Genomic DNA, 16,139 nt, shown 5'->3' with positions numbered 1-16,139 from the left:
CACCGCAAGGCAGGCTTCATCCTGTGCCATCAATACTATTTGCATTGTTAGGCATCAGTCAATTGACCCGACTACTTGTGACGGTCAATTCATAGAGCATCTGTAATGGCCAAAGCGAGATCCACTGGTATCCTACCTCCATTGAGTAAGCTATTTGCATAAATATCGGGGACCGCCGACTCTATCACATTCAACACTCGCATAGGTCAGAATGAACCTCGCATTTGAGAACCACCCCAAGATCAAGCTGCGCCTCCATATCATTGTTGGCGCGTTACTTTTCCCGAACTTCGTCCTCGTCATTGCACGCATAGCGGATAAGGGCACGCCCAAGACGAGGTCAAACACCTGGGGTATTGTCGTGGTGAGTGTGACCGTATTTCTTCTGTGGAGTGATCGAGGCTGGGGATAGCGAGATGCAGCTCAAAGCTGACCCGAGACGTCGAGCTCTTCAGTGTCTGAAGGCTGCCATCTTCCTGGCTTACGAAGTTGTCACGGCTCATGTAGAGCGGTTCAAGCGCTGGGCAAGTGCGAAGGCGTACATGATTCTCAACATTATCGACACCGTTTTCTGGTTTGCTCTCTTCATCATCAGCATCCTGGGAGCGAACGGCGCACACAGTCCGAGCAGCCGTGCGCTCGGTGGCATTGTCGCTACGATAAGCATAATTTTGTGGTACGTGAGTCTCTATCAGAGAGGTGTCGTGATCATCCATGCTTATTGGAGGCGTGCTTCCAAGTAAAAGCGCTGATTATTGAGCTTTTACAGTGGAATCGTTGGCTTTCTCACTTTCATCTGTTTTCGTGGATGGAGATACTTCAAGCAATATGGCGTCCTTCCAGGCACGTTTAAAGGATCGAACTGAGGATCTGATTGATCACGATGTTAACAACGACTCTGCCAATGATGCTTCTCAGATTGAGGGTTGATCTTGCATGGTGCAACGAGAGATCGGGGTGATCTGTTTGCATTCGACGGGTTCGATATGTTTAGGTGTTTTAGATTCTGTAGAAGTTAGGTGTCTCACGTAAAAGACACTTGTATGTTTGTATACAGATGAGTTCGCCAGCAGGATAAATTAGAAGTTACCAATCCCTTCTCTGCTGTCACTGCCACGTAAGAACTCTTGTCCCTGGGAGAAGAAGTTTGTGGCCAAGATAGATAACTCATCGTTGAAGAAATCTGGATGGCGCGGAGAAATTGTTGAGCCCATGGCATAGTGGGGTTCAACCGGCAGAGCAGGTTGAAAGCCATATTCAGACGTTCGTGACCCTGGATGCGATGGTTCAGAGTGTGAGTTCAGGCGAGTGGGTTCGGGTAGAGGAGACGTCTGCGATACTTCCATGTCAATGGTAGGGGGTTCGCTGTACAACGAATCGCCGAACAAGCGACGAGCAGAGCCCGTATCCCTGTTAAACGAGTATTCGAGGATTTCCCAAAATCGGGACAGGTCTATCAGTAGGCTCTTATTCTGAGCCCGTGGCTCAGGTTGATAAGAGCCTGAAACAGCGCCTTCCAGCCGTCGTAATTTATCCGCCTGTAAGATAAGTAGCATTGTTAGTCAACTCATCTTGTAGAATATGAGAGAATCGCTGACCAGCTGCGCCATGTGAGGCCACCTTTGCCCAATGTTTTCCACGAACTTGACACATCTATAAAAGCGATCGCGCTTCTCTTGTCGGATGGTTTTATCTTCAGTAAAACTTAACTGCAGCTCGATGGTCGCCACCACAGCTGCGCTGTACCCTAGTAGTGGATCCGAGACGACGAAGTTCTTATCTTCAAAGTAGTTTATGAAATGAATGATMCAGGTGGTATGTGAAGAGATAAGGTCCGAAGTGTGTTGCAAGAATATCTCTGGAATGGTGTTCCTGAAGTTCCTCAGGCTAAGCGACAGGAGAAGCGGATGATTGAGGAGACAGAGGTTTGTATGATAGAGAAATTGATTTAGGAACCACGGACCCCAGTATCCTCGGTTGGCTTGAAGCTCCTCAGTCGTTCTCTCGCTGAGATTGGCCGGTTTGAAGCGATGGATGTAAGGCATGCGTGTTTCCAGGTCCATTTGCAGCGCGATAATTTTGGAGTACTCTGATTGCGAGGACCACGGTGGGACACTGCTCGGCCGGCCGTGGCGACGAACGTATCTCGTGGTTTTGGCGAAAACCTCGCTTAGAATGATCACATATGCAATGATCCCCTGGTCTTCCATACCAGTAGACCGAGCCTCATCGGTTGGACTGCGCGGCGAAAAGGGAGAATGAGGGCGCTCAGGGCTTTGTGGGAACGGGGGGAAACTTCCATCAGGGAACCCCATGCTGTCAAATTCAACACCATGAAAGCGCTTTAAAAGGCAGATGCTCCAGAAGCAGCGTCGCCGCTCTTCACGGACCACCGCGGACAATGTAGCGTGCGTTTCGGAGCCCAGATTGGCGCATTGAGCCAAGTTCATTGCAAGGCTACTGTGAATGCTCGAGCGATGTGTGTTGCCGTCTGAACGGCGTTAGACTCGAATGCCGTTGACCAATGACTAGACTTACTGGTAAAGTCGATCAAACTTAGAAGGCAGAGACACTGTAGGGTAGATAATTCAACCGGGCCCTCTGAAACTCTCCTCATGACCAGTCCTCTGGCTACCTCTGTGTAGCCGCTCACAAGAGTAGCAAGATCATTCAACTCCTGGCAGACTCCGTCAGAGAATCGTATACTCAATGCGAGGATAGCGTAGAGGATTTCAGGGTCGCGAGTGCTGAGGCTGCTAAGGAAACTTCCTCGGTGAAAAAGAGGAAGGGGCTGGGACTCGCAATATAAGAGATATAATTCTGCCACAGCGAGCACTTTCTCCCAGGTAGGAAGTGGAGTAATGGCACTGATCATCGATGAGGTGATAGGGCTGCTCAGAGTATTTGGCCGAAGAGATGAATCGTCTGTCCTCTGCTGTTCGGCCCTAGAGCTATTCCGTCTAATTGGAATCATCAGTCACTGATCGGGTCTGAGACAAGTGTAGGAATCGCAGTACTCTAGAGCATCAAGAACTTTACCCATCTTCGCCTCCAGGCTCCCGAGACGATCCTCCTGAGACACAGTCAACGTGGAAAAAAAGGGCGGATTCGTACAGAGAAGCGAGCTCACCAATGTTCTAGTAACTCGCACTTCAGGAGCATCAGCGGCAGTAAAAGCGGCGACGGAGGGTGATCCGTCTGGAGTTGCATTTGGTAGCGACCTGCGTCTTTCTCCAGCGTACGCGCATCTCTGGCGCAATCGTGCGCAGAGCGAGCAGACCGGCTGCTCACCAGGACATTTTGCCTTTTTGCGCCTATGAAATGGTGAGCCAGCATGCCGAGTCTCGAAGAAAGATGGTCAGGCTTACCTGCATGGTTCGCATGCCTGCCGTACGCGTTTGCTTGGTCGCTCAAGAGATGTTCGGTTCATCTCAGAGCAGACCGAGTTAGAATCGTGTAGTTGACTGGATGTACGTTGTGTTCACCGTGTCATAGACAGACCATGCTCGAAATCTCATATGAATTGCCTACAGAAGCGCTCTGTGGCTTTTTTTTTTCGCACAAAAGTGAGACTTTTCCACTGTATTTCGTGTCGCATGCCCCTTTCAAATATTTGTATCAATCGCCTTATGGATCACATTGAGAGTCAAGGCATTATTGTTAGTGTTCGAAGCGGACACTGGGTTGTATCCCATATCCGTTCGGTTGATTACTAATCCCACCTTGACGGTACCACAAGAACGAGCAACATGGCTGAGAGATATCGAGATGGGGGCTCAATCGTATAGGGCTACAAAGTGGGAGTCTCACGATTACTAGTAAGCGTACAATACATGAAAGGCGTCTAGCAGATGGGCAGCTCGGAGTATTAGAGAAGGCGAGCACCTGTTCCAAGGACTTCTTTCTTTAAGATTGATTAAGCGATATCCGATGGCATTCAGTATATAAGACCGTCTTGCCATAGCTCAACCGCTGGAATAATTCGACGAATCATTTGAACAGACTGATCAACTCTTGCATTGATACCATTGCTGATCTTATATACAACGTCGTGATATTTCCTCTCAAAGCAACACGTCTGTCGAAATAGAAATACACCGCTAATGGATCCAGGAGACGCTAGTCCATGTGTTTGATCGGAAATTGGCGAGGATTTATCTAGTTCTTGCCGAACCAGGTCTTGTGGCCCTATTTGAATGTCAGTCCACGAACGCGCACAAGCCGCGAGGATAACCGGCTCCAGGGACATCGTAAAGGGCAGGGATACTAACAAGGACCATACGGCACATGGCATAGGTGGTGGCTAAAGTGAGTTAGCTACGAATGACTCCTTCAAAGTGTGGCAGAACTCACCAATGCCCAAACCGTAAACGGAGAGGAGGTAGGGGTACATGAGGTACTTGCTACGCTCGGTCTTCAATGAAGAAAGTACCAGTCAGCGAAACACAGTCATTGAAATATATATGTGTGAGCCCGCGGGCCAACTGACCTTCCACCACTGACGCTTGCCATCGTGCTGCTGGAAGAGACGCTGGTAGTAAGGAACACGGTTCTCGCGGAACACGAATCTAGGAATCCCAGGCAAAATGAGTCAGTAAATAGCATAGCGCAATTGAGTATTCCGAGGAGAGAGATGGCAGATTGCCGACAGGAATTGGACGGTCATAGGCGATCATCCCACCCGAGTCGTGTTGAGGATACCGGTTCGGTAGGAATTGAATCGGGAAGAACGTACCCAGCCATACGGGGAACAGTGCGGAACATCTTGACGGTGTGTAGATGCTATATCGCAGCTTCTAAATGAGGTAGACAAGTTTGGTGGGAGAAGGAAGACCAGCAACAATGATCAGTCGATGCCGTGAAGTGTGGATCCGGATTTGGAGCTGCAAGTCAAGCCTCAGGTGACTTTCCTCGTTCTTCCGCCAATTCGGATTAAGTGCTTAGTAATAGTCACATGACTTGTATTCTCTCTATCACGATCATTCCAAAAGAAGTATCTGTCATTGTAAAGTTGAGAGCTCTATGCGAAACGATTGGAGCCATTCATTTATTTGTCGCTTCATTCTCAATGGTCTGTATCTGTCGATTCTTGGACTGTCGATGAGGAGGATGCCCAGAGGCCGCTCTATCACCTTACCTTTCCATTCTCAGGACTCATGCGCCCGGCTCTCCTTCGATTATTGAAGAGACCGTCCGCCGTTTCGGTTCTCGACTCTCTATTATCGAAGTCCATCGGCATCGAGAACCTGGAGTCCAAAACTAAATGTTTACAATGCAGCTTGCGGAAGGCGCACCAAAATACGGGCGTTCGGCGATGCGAGGTCGAGGAACCCAGCAGCAACGAAACTCATATGCGTTTGAATCAATCATCGACCTCGCGCCCCTCCAGCTTTCATGTGTATGACATACAGTCGCCTCGGAATACAAGACAGGACTGTACATTGCGACAAGATAACGCTCTCAAATCCTCAGTGGCCGACAAAGACACCTCTTTGCGCTTTTATCTACAGCCCGACAAGCTAGACTTTGAATCGGATATCGGCCATACCCAGGACATCGGTACTCGCCTTGTCGACGATCCGGCCTACCGACAGAGGCTGGATCTTTGGGAGCAGCTGCTTCGCTATCGGCAGCGACACTATGGAGACAGAGGAACACTGGACATCTGGGTAGCTTTGACGGACCGAGTGGACGGTGTCGACCTGCCGGTAGTCGGGGAACAGGCCGATTTCTTCTGGCACAGTTTCGTTGATCTGGGGCTCAAGCGGGAAGTTATCATGGGGGAGGTGTTGGCCTATGCGCTGGAGCTTTGGAAGAGGACTGGAAGCCGATGGTACAAATTTTACGAAGTCGTCGTTGGTGGATACCTCGAGCGAGGTATGCCCCAGCATGCTATTCGATGGCATAAGAAACTTCAGCATCCCCATCTATCCTGTCCAAATGATATAATGAGGGTCTTTGAACCAACTCTAACTATGGTCAATGAATCGACCAAAATTGTCCTACCAACGACGGCCACACGACGCTCTGTATCTCCTGGCATTAGCGCTTTCAAGAACATATGCCGACTTACGGACGGTCATCAGATATATGGCTGTGCCATCTCACAGCTGTTGCAATTGGGTCGTGTTGAGGATGCATTTTCTCTGCATTCGTTTCTGGTTGAGAGACATGACCATCCGCAATCCTACGAGGAGATCCAGCCCCTGCTCCAATGTGCGAAGGAGCTCAGCCCGAGAAAATTCTACGAACTCCAGGCTTACAGCAAGGATCGCTTCCCCGACCGAGTGGCATCGGCTGAGGAGCGTGCCTCTGCTAAAGAAGACTATACGCGAGAGTCCAGCGGAAAGGTTTGGCTGCAAGAAAAGCCTTTCAAGGATGAACTGGGCGCACGGCTCTTTGCCACCAAAGCCCTTACCTTCGACACAACCGTCGCGGGGTTACGAATGTTCGGTGTACAGGCTATTGGGCCGCAATCTCTGCGAGAAATGGCAGTTCGAGCTCAAGGGAGCCAGGACCTTGCAGCTCGATTGCGAGAACTTCACAGAGCGGGCATCTCCATTGGCGATTCGGTTTTCGCACGACTAATCCGTAAACTGGCCTCGGAAAATCGCGACATACTTCTGTCGGACTTACTCCATAGCGATCAGCATCCCGATGTACTGGAAGATGCGGCGATGCAAGAGTCGCTGTTAATATCGTACTATATCGCTCGCGACTGGCGCCCTTATAATATGACACTTGCCATACTTACGGAAATATTTGACGATGGTTCTAAACTGAGCAATATCCACTTTCGCAAATTCATCGCCTCGGGGGAATGGGCTTCTGCGTCCAAGATGGTGGACGAAATGACACTAAGTGGTCAGAAACTCGCCCAAGAAAGCGTGGACTTTATGATTAAGCATACTCTTACTCCGCGTCGACCAGGAGTAGGACCTGTCCAAGGGACAGATGTTTCATCTAGCAAAGAAGTTTATTTTGTTTTCCGTGTTTTGCAGCGCGTCGTCCCCATGGGCACATCCGTGTCTCCTGATCTCTGGATTGAGATGCTGAAACGACTCGGGATGACGAATCAATGGGATGAGCTTCGCAGATGCTGTCTCTGGCTTGCTCGCCAATATTCCGCTGTCCCAAAACCGGGCGATGCAGTTTCTCTCATCATAAATTCTACGGACCGGCCAAGGCGTGAAGCTGACGGTGTAGCTCCGGATGATGGCGACCGAATGTTGCAAGCTGTCTTTAGCAAAAACATGCAGGCAGCTATTGTCGCGTGGGGATTCAAAATGCGAGTGTCCCCAAATCCCGATCACGACGGTTATAGTGCCCTAGGGCTTGAGAACCTTGTACCCTGGGTACGAGGTTTAGTGCTTTTACGCGAACTGGAGCACAATGGCGTCCGTCTTTGGCACAGCTGGATTCGTCGGGCCTGCCGACATCGCTTGGCTGTTCTCTTTGGCCACTCAAGGCAATCCAGCCGACACATGAACCGTATGTTACGAAGGGAATGCCCCTATGCTCCAGAGCGTGTGATTGCAGACATCGACCGTGTGTGGGGAAACCCACCCCTTTTCAACGGTCAGCAAGACGACGATTTATCCCAGCTGGTCAATCCTCCATGTTCGAACATGTCCCAACGAAGGACCGGACGAACGCTATGGAGAGAAGCTCGCCTGAAAGGAGCGGCATTCGTCAAAACCAAGTGAATTGCTGTATATTAAGGACCACTATGTACATACAACTTTATATCATTAGTCCTCCCCCAATGCTGTAGCTCCGCGCCACAGTCCATCTAGCAGTCAGGAGTACTACTATGTTTGAGGGTCCAGATCACTGTATCGACAACACGTGATTGGAACCCAGGCAACGTCGATAAAGATGCAAGACACTCTGAGCCACGGCTATGGCGTGTGTGTCGTTCCTTGGCGAGTTAGTTCGTTCATTTTGGGGTATTCCGTTCTAAGAATAGTCCCAAAGGCAACGCGGCCCAGGCTTGCTGAATCATTTCTGACTTTCTCTGTGGGACAGGGGCCCACCAGCGCAGTCAGCACTATCAGATCGCCATCCAATCCTCTCTGGCTTTCAAGCCTAAGTGGATCTCACAACGCAATCACTCTGATGCCGAGCTGTCAAGCACAGCCCGTTAGTGGATAGCGAGTTTGAGTTGATACTTTTCCTAGACCGTGTGGATAACATCAAGTGCCTGGGGCAGATTATAATCAATAGTCAATAATAAACAGTTACTTCAGAGCTTGGTTTTCACCACCATTCTTCATTACATCAAACCCCTTTCCCATTCTAATCTGAAACAAGTTTCTTCTGCATTTTTGTACTGCAGAGAATATCTACATTCCGGGAATCTGCATACCGAAGATCTATTCCTTCCCCAGCCAGTACTTGCATAGTCGCATCTAGATAGCAGTGTCGTGTTCTTCATCACAAGTTACAGGAGAGGCAAGCAGCATGCTAGGACAATTAGGACTCGGTGCCCTATCACTTCTCCCTTTGACATTCGCAACAGCGCTGCTTCCTCGAGATACAGCCTGCAATAACTCTCCTAGTCTCTGCTCAAAGTCCTATGGGGAAATCACACATCTGGGGACGCATGATAGTCCGTTTGTACGAGATGCATCGACCGGCTATTCGACCGCAGCGAACCAGTAAGTTGAATTCGCAACATATTGTACGGCAGCGGCCAAGCGTTTGCTAATACTTACTACAGATACTACAACACCACTTTACAACTAGACGCTGGCGTTCGCATGGTAACGGCGCAAGTCCATTTGCAAAACTCGGAGTGGCACCTGTGCCATTCGAGCTGTGAGCTGTTGGACGCGGGGAAACTGAGCACATGGTTAAAAGAGATCAAGAGCTGGTTAGACTCGAATCCGAATGATGGTGTGTCCCTATCTTTGACTCGGCTATGCATGGCTAGCTGAAGGCTGACATTTCTTTCTCTCCAGTCGTCACAGTTTTGCTGGTCAACTCTGATAACGCCTCTGCCTCCGATCTGAATTCCGAATTCGAAACTGCAGGAATAGTCGACTACGCATATAAACCCACCTCCTCATCCGCACCAAGCTCATGGCCTACCTTGCAGACTTTGATCAATAATGGGACTCGGCTGATGGCCTTTGTGGCGTCCTTGGACTCCAACACAGATGCCCCTTACCTTATGGATCAATTCTCGTTTGTATGGGAGACGAGTTACGACGTAACTTCGCCATCGAACTTCTCCTGCAGTCCCGATCGGCCGTCCACCGTGAAGAATGATCTCTCCGCTGCGCTTTCGTCCAACCGCCTGCCATTGATGAACCACTTCCTGTATGCAACAACCATCCTGAATATTGAGTATCCCAACTCCACTTACGCCCCAACCACAAATGCACCCTCCGGCGGAGCGGGGAATCTAGGAGACACAGCGACGAAGTGCCAGAGCGCTTACGGCCGTCAGCCGGCCTTTATCTTGGTGGATTTCTTTGACAAAGGCCCAGCCATCGATACCGTGGATAAGCTGAATAATGTCACCTCGCCTGTTGGGCGTACCAACCTCACAACGAGCTCAAGCTCGAGCACGACCACGCAAACGAGCTCTGCCTCAACCTATTCGAACGTCTTCAAGGGATTGGTTGAGCTAGTACAGCAGGCCAAATCGGGCTCGAATCCCAGTATGGGCGACTGGGTTTGGGTTGGGGGAGACTGGGGAAGTCTTCTCGGCGGCGGTATAACTCTGTAGCCGCAGCGTCATTTCATGCCGCTCATCCATTACTTCAATTTTGCGATATTCTTGAACCGCGTGTATTTCTGTGTCGTACAGTGCATGGTTGGTGTTTGGGAGTTGGGAATCATCATGCAGCAGAGATATCTGGGTCTTGTGTTGTTATATCTATGGGCGATTTTCAATGTGGATAGTATTCCTAGACCAATATAGAATTACCTGTGTATCCTAGAACCCGCAACGCCTCCGCAATGCCAGACGATCGTACACACTTCTCTTTACCAGCACTCAATTGCGTTCACTGATCCTGCGCCAACAATTGCCGCACCTTATTTACTTTATCCTCAAACGATTGCTCCTTATCAGTCCTGGAACGGGAAATCGAGTCAGCTKGCGCCAAAACCAAATCAGGGACGTAGGAAGAGCAGAGTACAAACCTCGAGCCAACCCGGATATCAGTCTGGATCCGAACGATACCCTGTTGGTGCAATAGCATATGCGCCTGACCAATGACCTGGTGGACCTTGTCCCAGGGACCCTCTATTCCAAGGACCGATATCAGTGACCGCGCCAGTTGGCCAGCTTCAGGATGAATGCAGGATTCCAGAACGTACCCAACGTTGTACCAGCCGAGTGCATCACGTATTTGAGTCCGGACTTTTCGATTAGGCGCTGGACGTCTGCGATTTGGGAGGATACGGAAGGAGAGGAGGTCCCGATCTGTGATTTGTGAGTTCAAGGTCAGTATCTGTATGTATGCGCTGGCCGTCTTGAGCATCCGAGCGGATTGATGGGTTATTGAGTGGTTGGGGTGGATGGATGACGCACCGGAATCAAGCAGAAGTCTGCCGTGCAGTGAGGGGGAGTCGGGATGGATGCAATGTCTGCAGATGCCATGATTTCGGTAGATTGAACGGGATTGTTTGCGCAGTCAATTCGTTGGTGAAGATTTTGCAACTGTGACTCGAAGCGATGGGACTTGACTGGGGTAGGATCTTGAAGACGAGATGCTTGATCGGAAAGGAAACTCTTTCAAGAACGCGGGGTACAAACACTGCAGCGGCGGGGCACTCTCCGTATAGTATCGCGATTGTTCAGAATTTCAATCTGCTGTTTTTGCAGCCAAACTTGCGATACTTGTGCTCGAGTTTACGCAGTTAAGTTATTCCCTCCCAATGACGACATCTGTTTCTAATCTTGCTACTATACATGATGCTGCAGCTACAATTGCTTCTGCAACGCCACTTCTCATATTCACCGCAGATGATATCTCTTGATTCCTCCCCTGCTATTGACGGACTGCCGCAATGTAGCTGTACACTATCTCAAACTGTACATCTTCACTTTCCAGGTGTTATTATCGATTCAGACGAGATGTGATAGACCCACGGATGCTCTGCTGCACCAAGGGACTCGACAGATGGACCCATCGCCCGAGTACTCTAGGTTGATACGTCGGTCATCGGTTATCGGTAGCCTTACTGCCTTACCATTTTTTTCTTTTCCTTCCCCGGATTTTCCGAGAGACCCCAGTAGTTCCTCGTGCTGGTACCAGGCTTTGCCAATTCGACAGGCCGTGAGACGGGTTTTCTGCTTCATTCCTTTCGGGGGAGCCAAGGTGGATGATAAGGTTACGCGAGATGAGAAGGATGCCTTGGCATATCCTTCAATTTGCGTCATCTTTCGAAGATGACTTGATTGAAAGCATGGGAGTAGAGAGGCACCTTATCTTATGATTATTTCTCTATTTGTTGTCCGTCCTCTCCTTTCCGCCTCTATTTGCTCGCTAGTGAGGCCCATTCCACGGTACACAGGGAGACCCCAGCAGACCACTTTGAAACTGGACGTGACCCCCTTGTCCGTCTGAGCATTCGTCCTATGCAATTTTCCTTTTCAGTTTCTCATATTACTTGCATGATTCTACTGCCAGTCACCGTTACGCCATCGCATCAACTGACCACGCATCATTATTCCTTCAGTGCGTTGCAGGTCGTCTGAGCGCATTAATAGGCTTCCGATGCGGCGCTGACCGCCTATTTGTTAGAGCCGTGCACCGTTTGTCGATTGTTCAGTGACAACGCTGTCGGCGTGCCCGACGCCCGAGGATTGAGCATCTGAGCTGCTGGACGGCTTATTATATTGTTTGAACCGTGTTGTGGTCTTCGATGGTTCGTTTCTCGTTTCAGAGACTATCTTAAAGAACTTGCAATTCTCCCCAGCAATACTCCGCTGTCGGATGCACTCGAGCTACTGAACTTATTGAGCCGATCTTCAAATCGTTTCACACTACTCTGGCCGCCACCAACCTGATTGGGTGCAACCTGCCTAAGACTCCCAGGGTCAAGGGCCACAGACACCACGAAGTTGGCAGCTCTGTCTCCATCGGCTATCAACCAGGCACAGACTCCTTGATCTAATCCCACTCGGTCTAAACGGTATCGGGGTTGGGGTTCTTTTCCGGTGGATATCTACCAGTGACACAGTTGGCTACACACTTCCACTGTGTTAGGGTAGAATAGCAGATTCAGGCTGACATAGATACCTCTGAGAGCCTGTTTACTTCGCCCTACTTTGTTGCCTCTCCGGGACCATAGCGTTCAGTCACGCTCAGCGAAAAAGTAACTTGAGACAAATACAACTTTTCGATTCCTGTTCGGCAATGCTACAGCTTTGATGTCCTATCGTCAATTTGAAGTCTGCACTACACTACTCGTTTCCGACTCACGTGCTCGACTTGTTTGAGTATATTAACCGTTATCTAACAGTGTACAAAGAGGAAGGTCAGCCCAGGATACTCGAACAACATCTTCGAGGTTTCCTCCGGAACTACTGATCTTCCAAAAGCCAATTCTCGTCAGGAGACAATGGTTCATATACGGAGAAGGAGTACCATACATCGACAGGCCACTTGACGAATGACAAAACCCGCTTTTCTGGAGCTCCCCGCTGGAGCTCAACTCATATACCTCGCTGAGGGTGGAGCCAATATCATTTATCGTATTGCTTCAGCTCCCTCGCCCAGTCACATCGGCCCAACGGTCATTCATAGCGCTTCTGGGCCTCATTTGACGGTTCCTCCAGAATTCAAGGGGAAATTGCTTCGACTTCGAAAGGAAACAAAGACAGGAATCTCGTACCAGGAGATTGCGCGTAATTTCGACAGAACTATCCGCCCATTGTTCAGTCCTGAGGAACTGGTGGACCAGGAGCTTGTGTACCTTCCGAATGGACTTGTGCAACGTTGCAATGAGCAATTAAGCGCAGCGGAGCACAATGGCGAACGTCCCAAGAAGCGTCAAGGGGTGTATCTTTCGGTCACAGAGCCTTGTGGGCTTCTTGTTACGGATATGACGACTCATTGTACCCCAGATACCGTGCTTGCGGAATTGAAACCTAAATGGCTCATGCAGTCACCATCAGCGCCAGTTAATGCTCGGAGATGTCGCACGTGCGCGTTGCGGGACATGAAAAATCACCAGAGTCGGAGAGCAGGTGGGGCTGAAGAGCTCTCGTTTTGTCCGTTGGACCTAGTATCCGACAAGTTCGAGAATGTCCTTCGCGCAGCCAAGTATGTCAAGGGCAGTGAGGACCAGGCCAGACTGGCAAGAATCCTCTATCGCAACCCTACATTACAGAAACTCTTGACGCATCAGAAGGCTATGCGTGATGTGGGGCTGCATGGGCCATCGGCGCAGTCTCGAGAGCAGTCTCTTGCGATGACCTTGCGAGACTGCACGATGTTCATAAAGGTAGGCCACTCGACTCCCTCTATGTCTGAGACGATTCACTAACGACTTTAGTTTCCGCGTGACGAGATGGGACCAGTGGAAATTCGCCTTGGCGACTTGGACCTCAAAACTGGAGCCGGTGGTAAGGCACAATACTGGCTCAATTTGGAAAGCCAGTTGATCGGAGAAGGCTGGTATCTGGGCAACAATAGTGACTTGTCCCCAAGTGAGTGCCTGCTGCAGCGTTCTTAGGCGTAATGTCATGCCTAGAGACCTTGCAGTCTCCTGACTACGCTCGCTTCTTCATTTAACTGCCAGCATCGAAGTTTTCCCATGGCACCATGCTCTAACAGCATAGTCAACTTTTTAAACTTCTAGATTTGATGAAGGCCTCGGACATATTCAGCACTTTATTTTCGGTTATCAATACCGTCATCTAATCCTGGCGACACCTTTTGGACATTATTATGGGCGGCTTTTGTTTCCATTTAATGTATATTAGAACACCTTCAAGATAGCGTGGCTGCTACTTATGATATCTCACGAGGTTATTTTCATCTGCTTTGATAGTTTTGCATGAATGCTCCTGACCAGTGCCCTGACTAGTCCGTATTAGTTAAGCTCCAGCCCGGAGATATGACGTCATTTCATCCCTATCGACAGTCTTTCAATGAAGGAGGGTCTAGACCGTTATATCCGGAAGTCTAGACTGTTGCTTTGGATACAGTAGAAACCATTATCTCGATGAGAAATCGTCTCAAGTGTCAAAGTACAGATTCAGTATCATCCGGGCTCCTCACAGTCGTCGAACTCAAGGACATCACCACGTTGCGGAATCTACGTAGGCCGTCAGAGGTTGGCATCCAGAACTCCATACGCAGATCAAAGATCAGGACTGATACGGCTTCAACAGACGTGGTTAAAGCCTGCTGTCGTTGCAGAGATCATTGAAATAGGGATTCTATGTCTCTAGACCGCTATCTCAGTATATTATTAATAAACGCCTTCGATCTGACTAGCCTCCGTTGAACTAACGGGTAAAACCGTTAATGATCCATTCTTCCGTAATTCCGAGCGAGCTTAGATTTGATGACTACAGATTATATCAATATTATGCCACGTGGTGTTGATATTTCTATAGCACATCCGACCCTCTATAGATATATAATTGCCCTTCGACTGCGCGGAATTATGCTCCGTTCGCTTTATCCACACCCTCAAGTACAAATACAGATACAAGAACATGGCATCCCCTCGACTCCTCTCTCGTTCCCCTCTATCTTCGTTCCTTCGTGTCCCCATCCAGACCACCAGCAAAGCAGCCCTCATCTCATCCACACTATCAAGAGGTCATAGATCCTTCAGTTCTTCGCAGACCAAGGCGGCGGCACCCAAGATGTCCAACACAGGCACGCTCATCGAGCTGGCCAAAGCCCGCCGCACAATCTACAAACTTGGCAAGAACAGCCCAGTTCCGGACTCCAAGATCGAAGAGCTCGTCAACGCAGCTATCCAGCACATCCCCAGCTCCTTCAATACCCAGTCCACGCGGCTCGTGGTACTCCTGCACGCCGAGCACGAGCGCCTCTGGGAAATTGTCATCGACACCTTCATGCAGCTCGTCCAGAGCGGCGCCGTGCCCGAGGCGACATGGAAGAATCAGACCCTACCTAAGCTGCAGGGCATGAAGAATGGTGTCGGGACTGTATGTCTCTCCATCAGAAGTCTCTTAAAACAGATCCATGAATCTAACCCACCACGCCATAGATCCTCTTCTACGAAGACCCAGCACACATCAAGCCCTTCTCCGAGAAATTCGCAACCTACAAGGAGCACTTCCAGCCCTGGGCGGAGCACTCGAATGCCATGCATCAGTACTTCCGTACGTTTTTCTCTCCGTATCAACTGCGTTTGCGCTTGTGCATACTAATATCCACGATACAGTCTGGACAGCCCTCGAGTCTCTCGGTTTCGGCGCAAACCTCCAACACTACAATCCCCTCATCGACGGCCCCGTCGCCAAACAATGGGACATCCCCTCGGACTGGCGCCTCATCGCGCAGCTCGTCTTCGGTAGCCCGGAGGGCGAACCAGGCGAGAAGACGCAGAAACCCATCGAAGAGCGGGTTAAGATCTTTGGCAAGCTATAACTGACCTCATCCTTGTACCACTACACTAGACATAGTGTGAGTAGAATAGATTTAGATTAGAGATTAGAGATATATATATACAACAATACATATATACACAGCATGAAGTCATCACTCGTCACTGGCCACACTTGACGTCAAACGTCAGGAGGAGATATGATCTATCCCCGCTGATACCCCTGTCCCGCCCACCTGGACGGAGGAAAGTTGTAGTCATCATACCCCTGGCCCGCATATCGACCCTGAGGAAAACCATAAGTATCATCCAGATCTTGCTTGGCGGCTAGGACCCATCCGGCGTCTGATAATCGTTGACGGAGTGCCTTGAGACTCAGTATTCGCTTGAGTTTGGTCAGGAGGTCGCCCATGGTGGGTTGTATATAATTAGTTAGGTGGAGGCGGCGGAGGCCGTAGAAGTATAGGATGTTGGGTGCTCGATGTGCGAAGTTCGATATTCAGTGGAGCAGGTAGAGGACGTTTCGAGTGAGTAACTTCTAATCCCCGTGGAGCTTTTATTTATCCCTTCAGAAATTCAAATCGAGA

At 49.7% G+C, this 16,139-nt stretch overlaps 8 protein-coding genes across 8 annotated transcripts; 5 read left to right on the top strand and 3 right to left on the bottom strand.

The window, feature by feature from the left end:
- Positions 1–211: 211 nt before the first annotated feature.
- Asppvi_000566 (uncharacterized protein) lies at positions 212–866 on the top strand (the record flags this gene model as incomplete). Its single annotated transcript, XM_043296875.1, has 3 exons — positions 212–364; positions 456–676; positions 770–866. The coding sequence occupies 3 exons, from the start codon at positions 212–214 to the stop codon at positions 864–866; spliced, it is 471 nt and encodes a 156-aa protein (XP_043152810.1).
- Positions 867–1,079: 213 nt separating this feature from the next.
- Asppvi_000565 (putative C6 transcription factor) lies at positions 1,080–4,764 on the bottom strand (the record flags this gene model as incomplete). The annotated part of the gene is made up of 9 exons (XM_043296874.1): positions 1,080–1,538; positions 1,599–2,491; positions 2,539–2,960; positions 3,018–3,073; positions 3,131–3,314; positions 4,219–4,303; positions 4,354–4,414; positions 4,490–4,568; positions 4,736–4,764. The coding sequence occupies 9 exons, from the start codon at positions 4,762–4,764 to the stop codon at positions 1,080–1,082; spliced, it is 2,268 nt and encodes a 755-aa protein (XP_043152809.1).
- A 392-nt stretch (positions 4,765–5,156) lies between these two features.
- Positions 5,157–7,706, top strand: Asppvi_000564 (uncharacterized protein; the record flags this gene model as incomplete). The annotated part of the gene is made up of 1 exon (XM_043296873.1): positions 5,157–7,706. One exon carries the CDS (start codon positions 5,157–5,159, stop codon positions 7,704–7,706), a length of 2,550 nt encoding a protein of 849 aa, XP_043152808.1.
- Positions 7,707–8,463: 757 nt separating this feature from the next.
- Asppvi_000563 (uncharacterized protein) lies at positions 8,464–9,736 on the top strand (the record flags this gene model as incomplete). The annotated part of the gene is made up of 3 exons (XM_043296872.1): positions 8,464–8,660; positions 8,723–8,898; positions 8,964–9,736. The coding sequence occupies 3 exons, from the start codon at positions 8,464–8,466 to the stop codon at positions 9,734–9,736; spliced, it is 1,146 nt and encodes a 381-aa protein (XP_043152807.1).
- A 280-nt stretch (positions 9,737–10,016) lies between these two features.
- Positions 10,017–10,615, bottom strand: Asppvi_000562 (thiamine-binding protein; the record flags this gene model as incomplete). The annotated part of the gene is made up of 4 exons (XM_043296871.1): positions 10,017–10,086; positions 10,156–10,258; positions 10,333–10,438; positions 10,547–10,615. 4 exons carry the CDS (start codon positions 10,613–10,615, stop codon positions 10,017–10,019), a joined length of 348 nt encoding a protein of 115 aa, XP_043152806.1.
- Positions 10,616–12,633: 2,018 nt separating this feature from the next.
- Positions 12,634–13,698, top strand: Asppvi_000561 (inositol-pentakisphosphate 2-kinase; the record flags this gene model as incomplete). Its single annotated transcript, XM_043296870.1, has 2 exons — positions 12,634–13,467; positions 13,519–13,698. The coding sequence occupies 2 exons, from the start codon at positions 12,634–12,636 to the stop codon at positions 13,696–13,698; spliced, it is 1,014 nt and encodes a 337-aa protein (XP_043152805.1).
- A 991-nt stretch (positions 13,699–14,689) lies between these two features.
- Asppvi_000560 (nitroreductase family protein) lies at positions 14,690–15,596 on the top strand (the record flags this gene model as incomplete). The annotated part of the gene is made up of 3 exons (XM_043296869.1): positions 14,690–15,151; positions 15,214–15,328; positions 15,391–15,596. 3 exons carry the CDS (start codon positions 14,690–14,692, stop codon positions 15,594–15,596), a joined length of 783 nt encoding a protein of 260 aa, XP_043152804.1.
- A 161-nt stretch (positions 15,597–15,757) lies between these two features.
- Asppvi_000559 (uncharacterized protein) lies at positions 15,758–15,964 on the bottom strand (the record flags this gene model as incomplete). Its single annotated transcript, XM_043296868.1, has 1 exon — positions 15,758–15,964. The coding sequence occupies one exon, from the start codon at positions 15,962–15,964 to the stop codon at positions 15,758–15,760; it is 207 nt and encodes a 68-aa protein (XP_043152803.1).
- Positions 15,965–16,139: the final 175 nt, after the last annotated feature.

The sequence above is a fragment of the Aspergillus pseudoviridinutans genome, assembly GCF_018340605.1.
Source record: "Aspergillus pseudoviridinutans IFM 55266 DNA, scaffold_1, whole genome shotgun sequence".
Lineage (NCBI taxonomy): Eukaryota > Fungi > Ascomycota > Eurotiomycetes > Eurotiales > Aspergillaceae > Aspergillus > Aspergillus pseudoviridinutans.
This window is presented reverse-complemented; position numbering and strand designations above follow the sequence as displayed.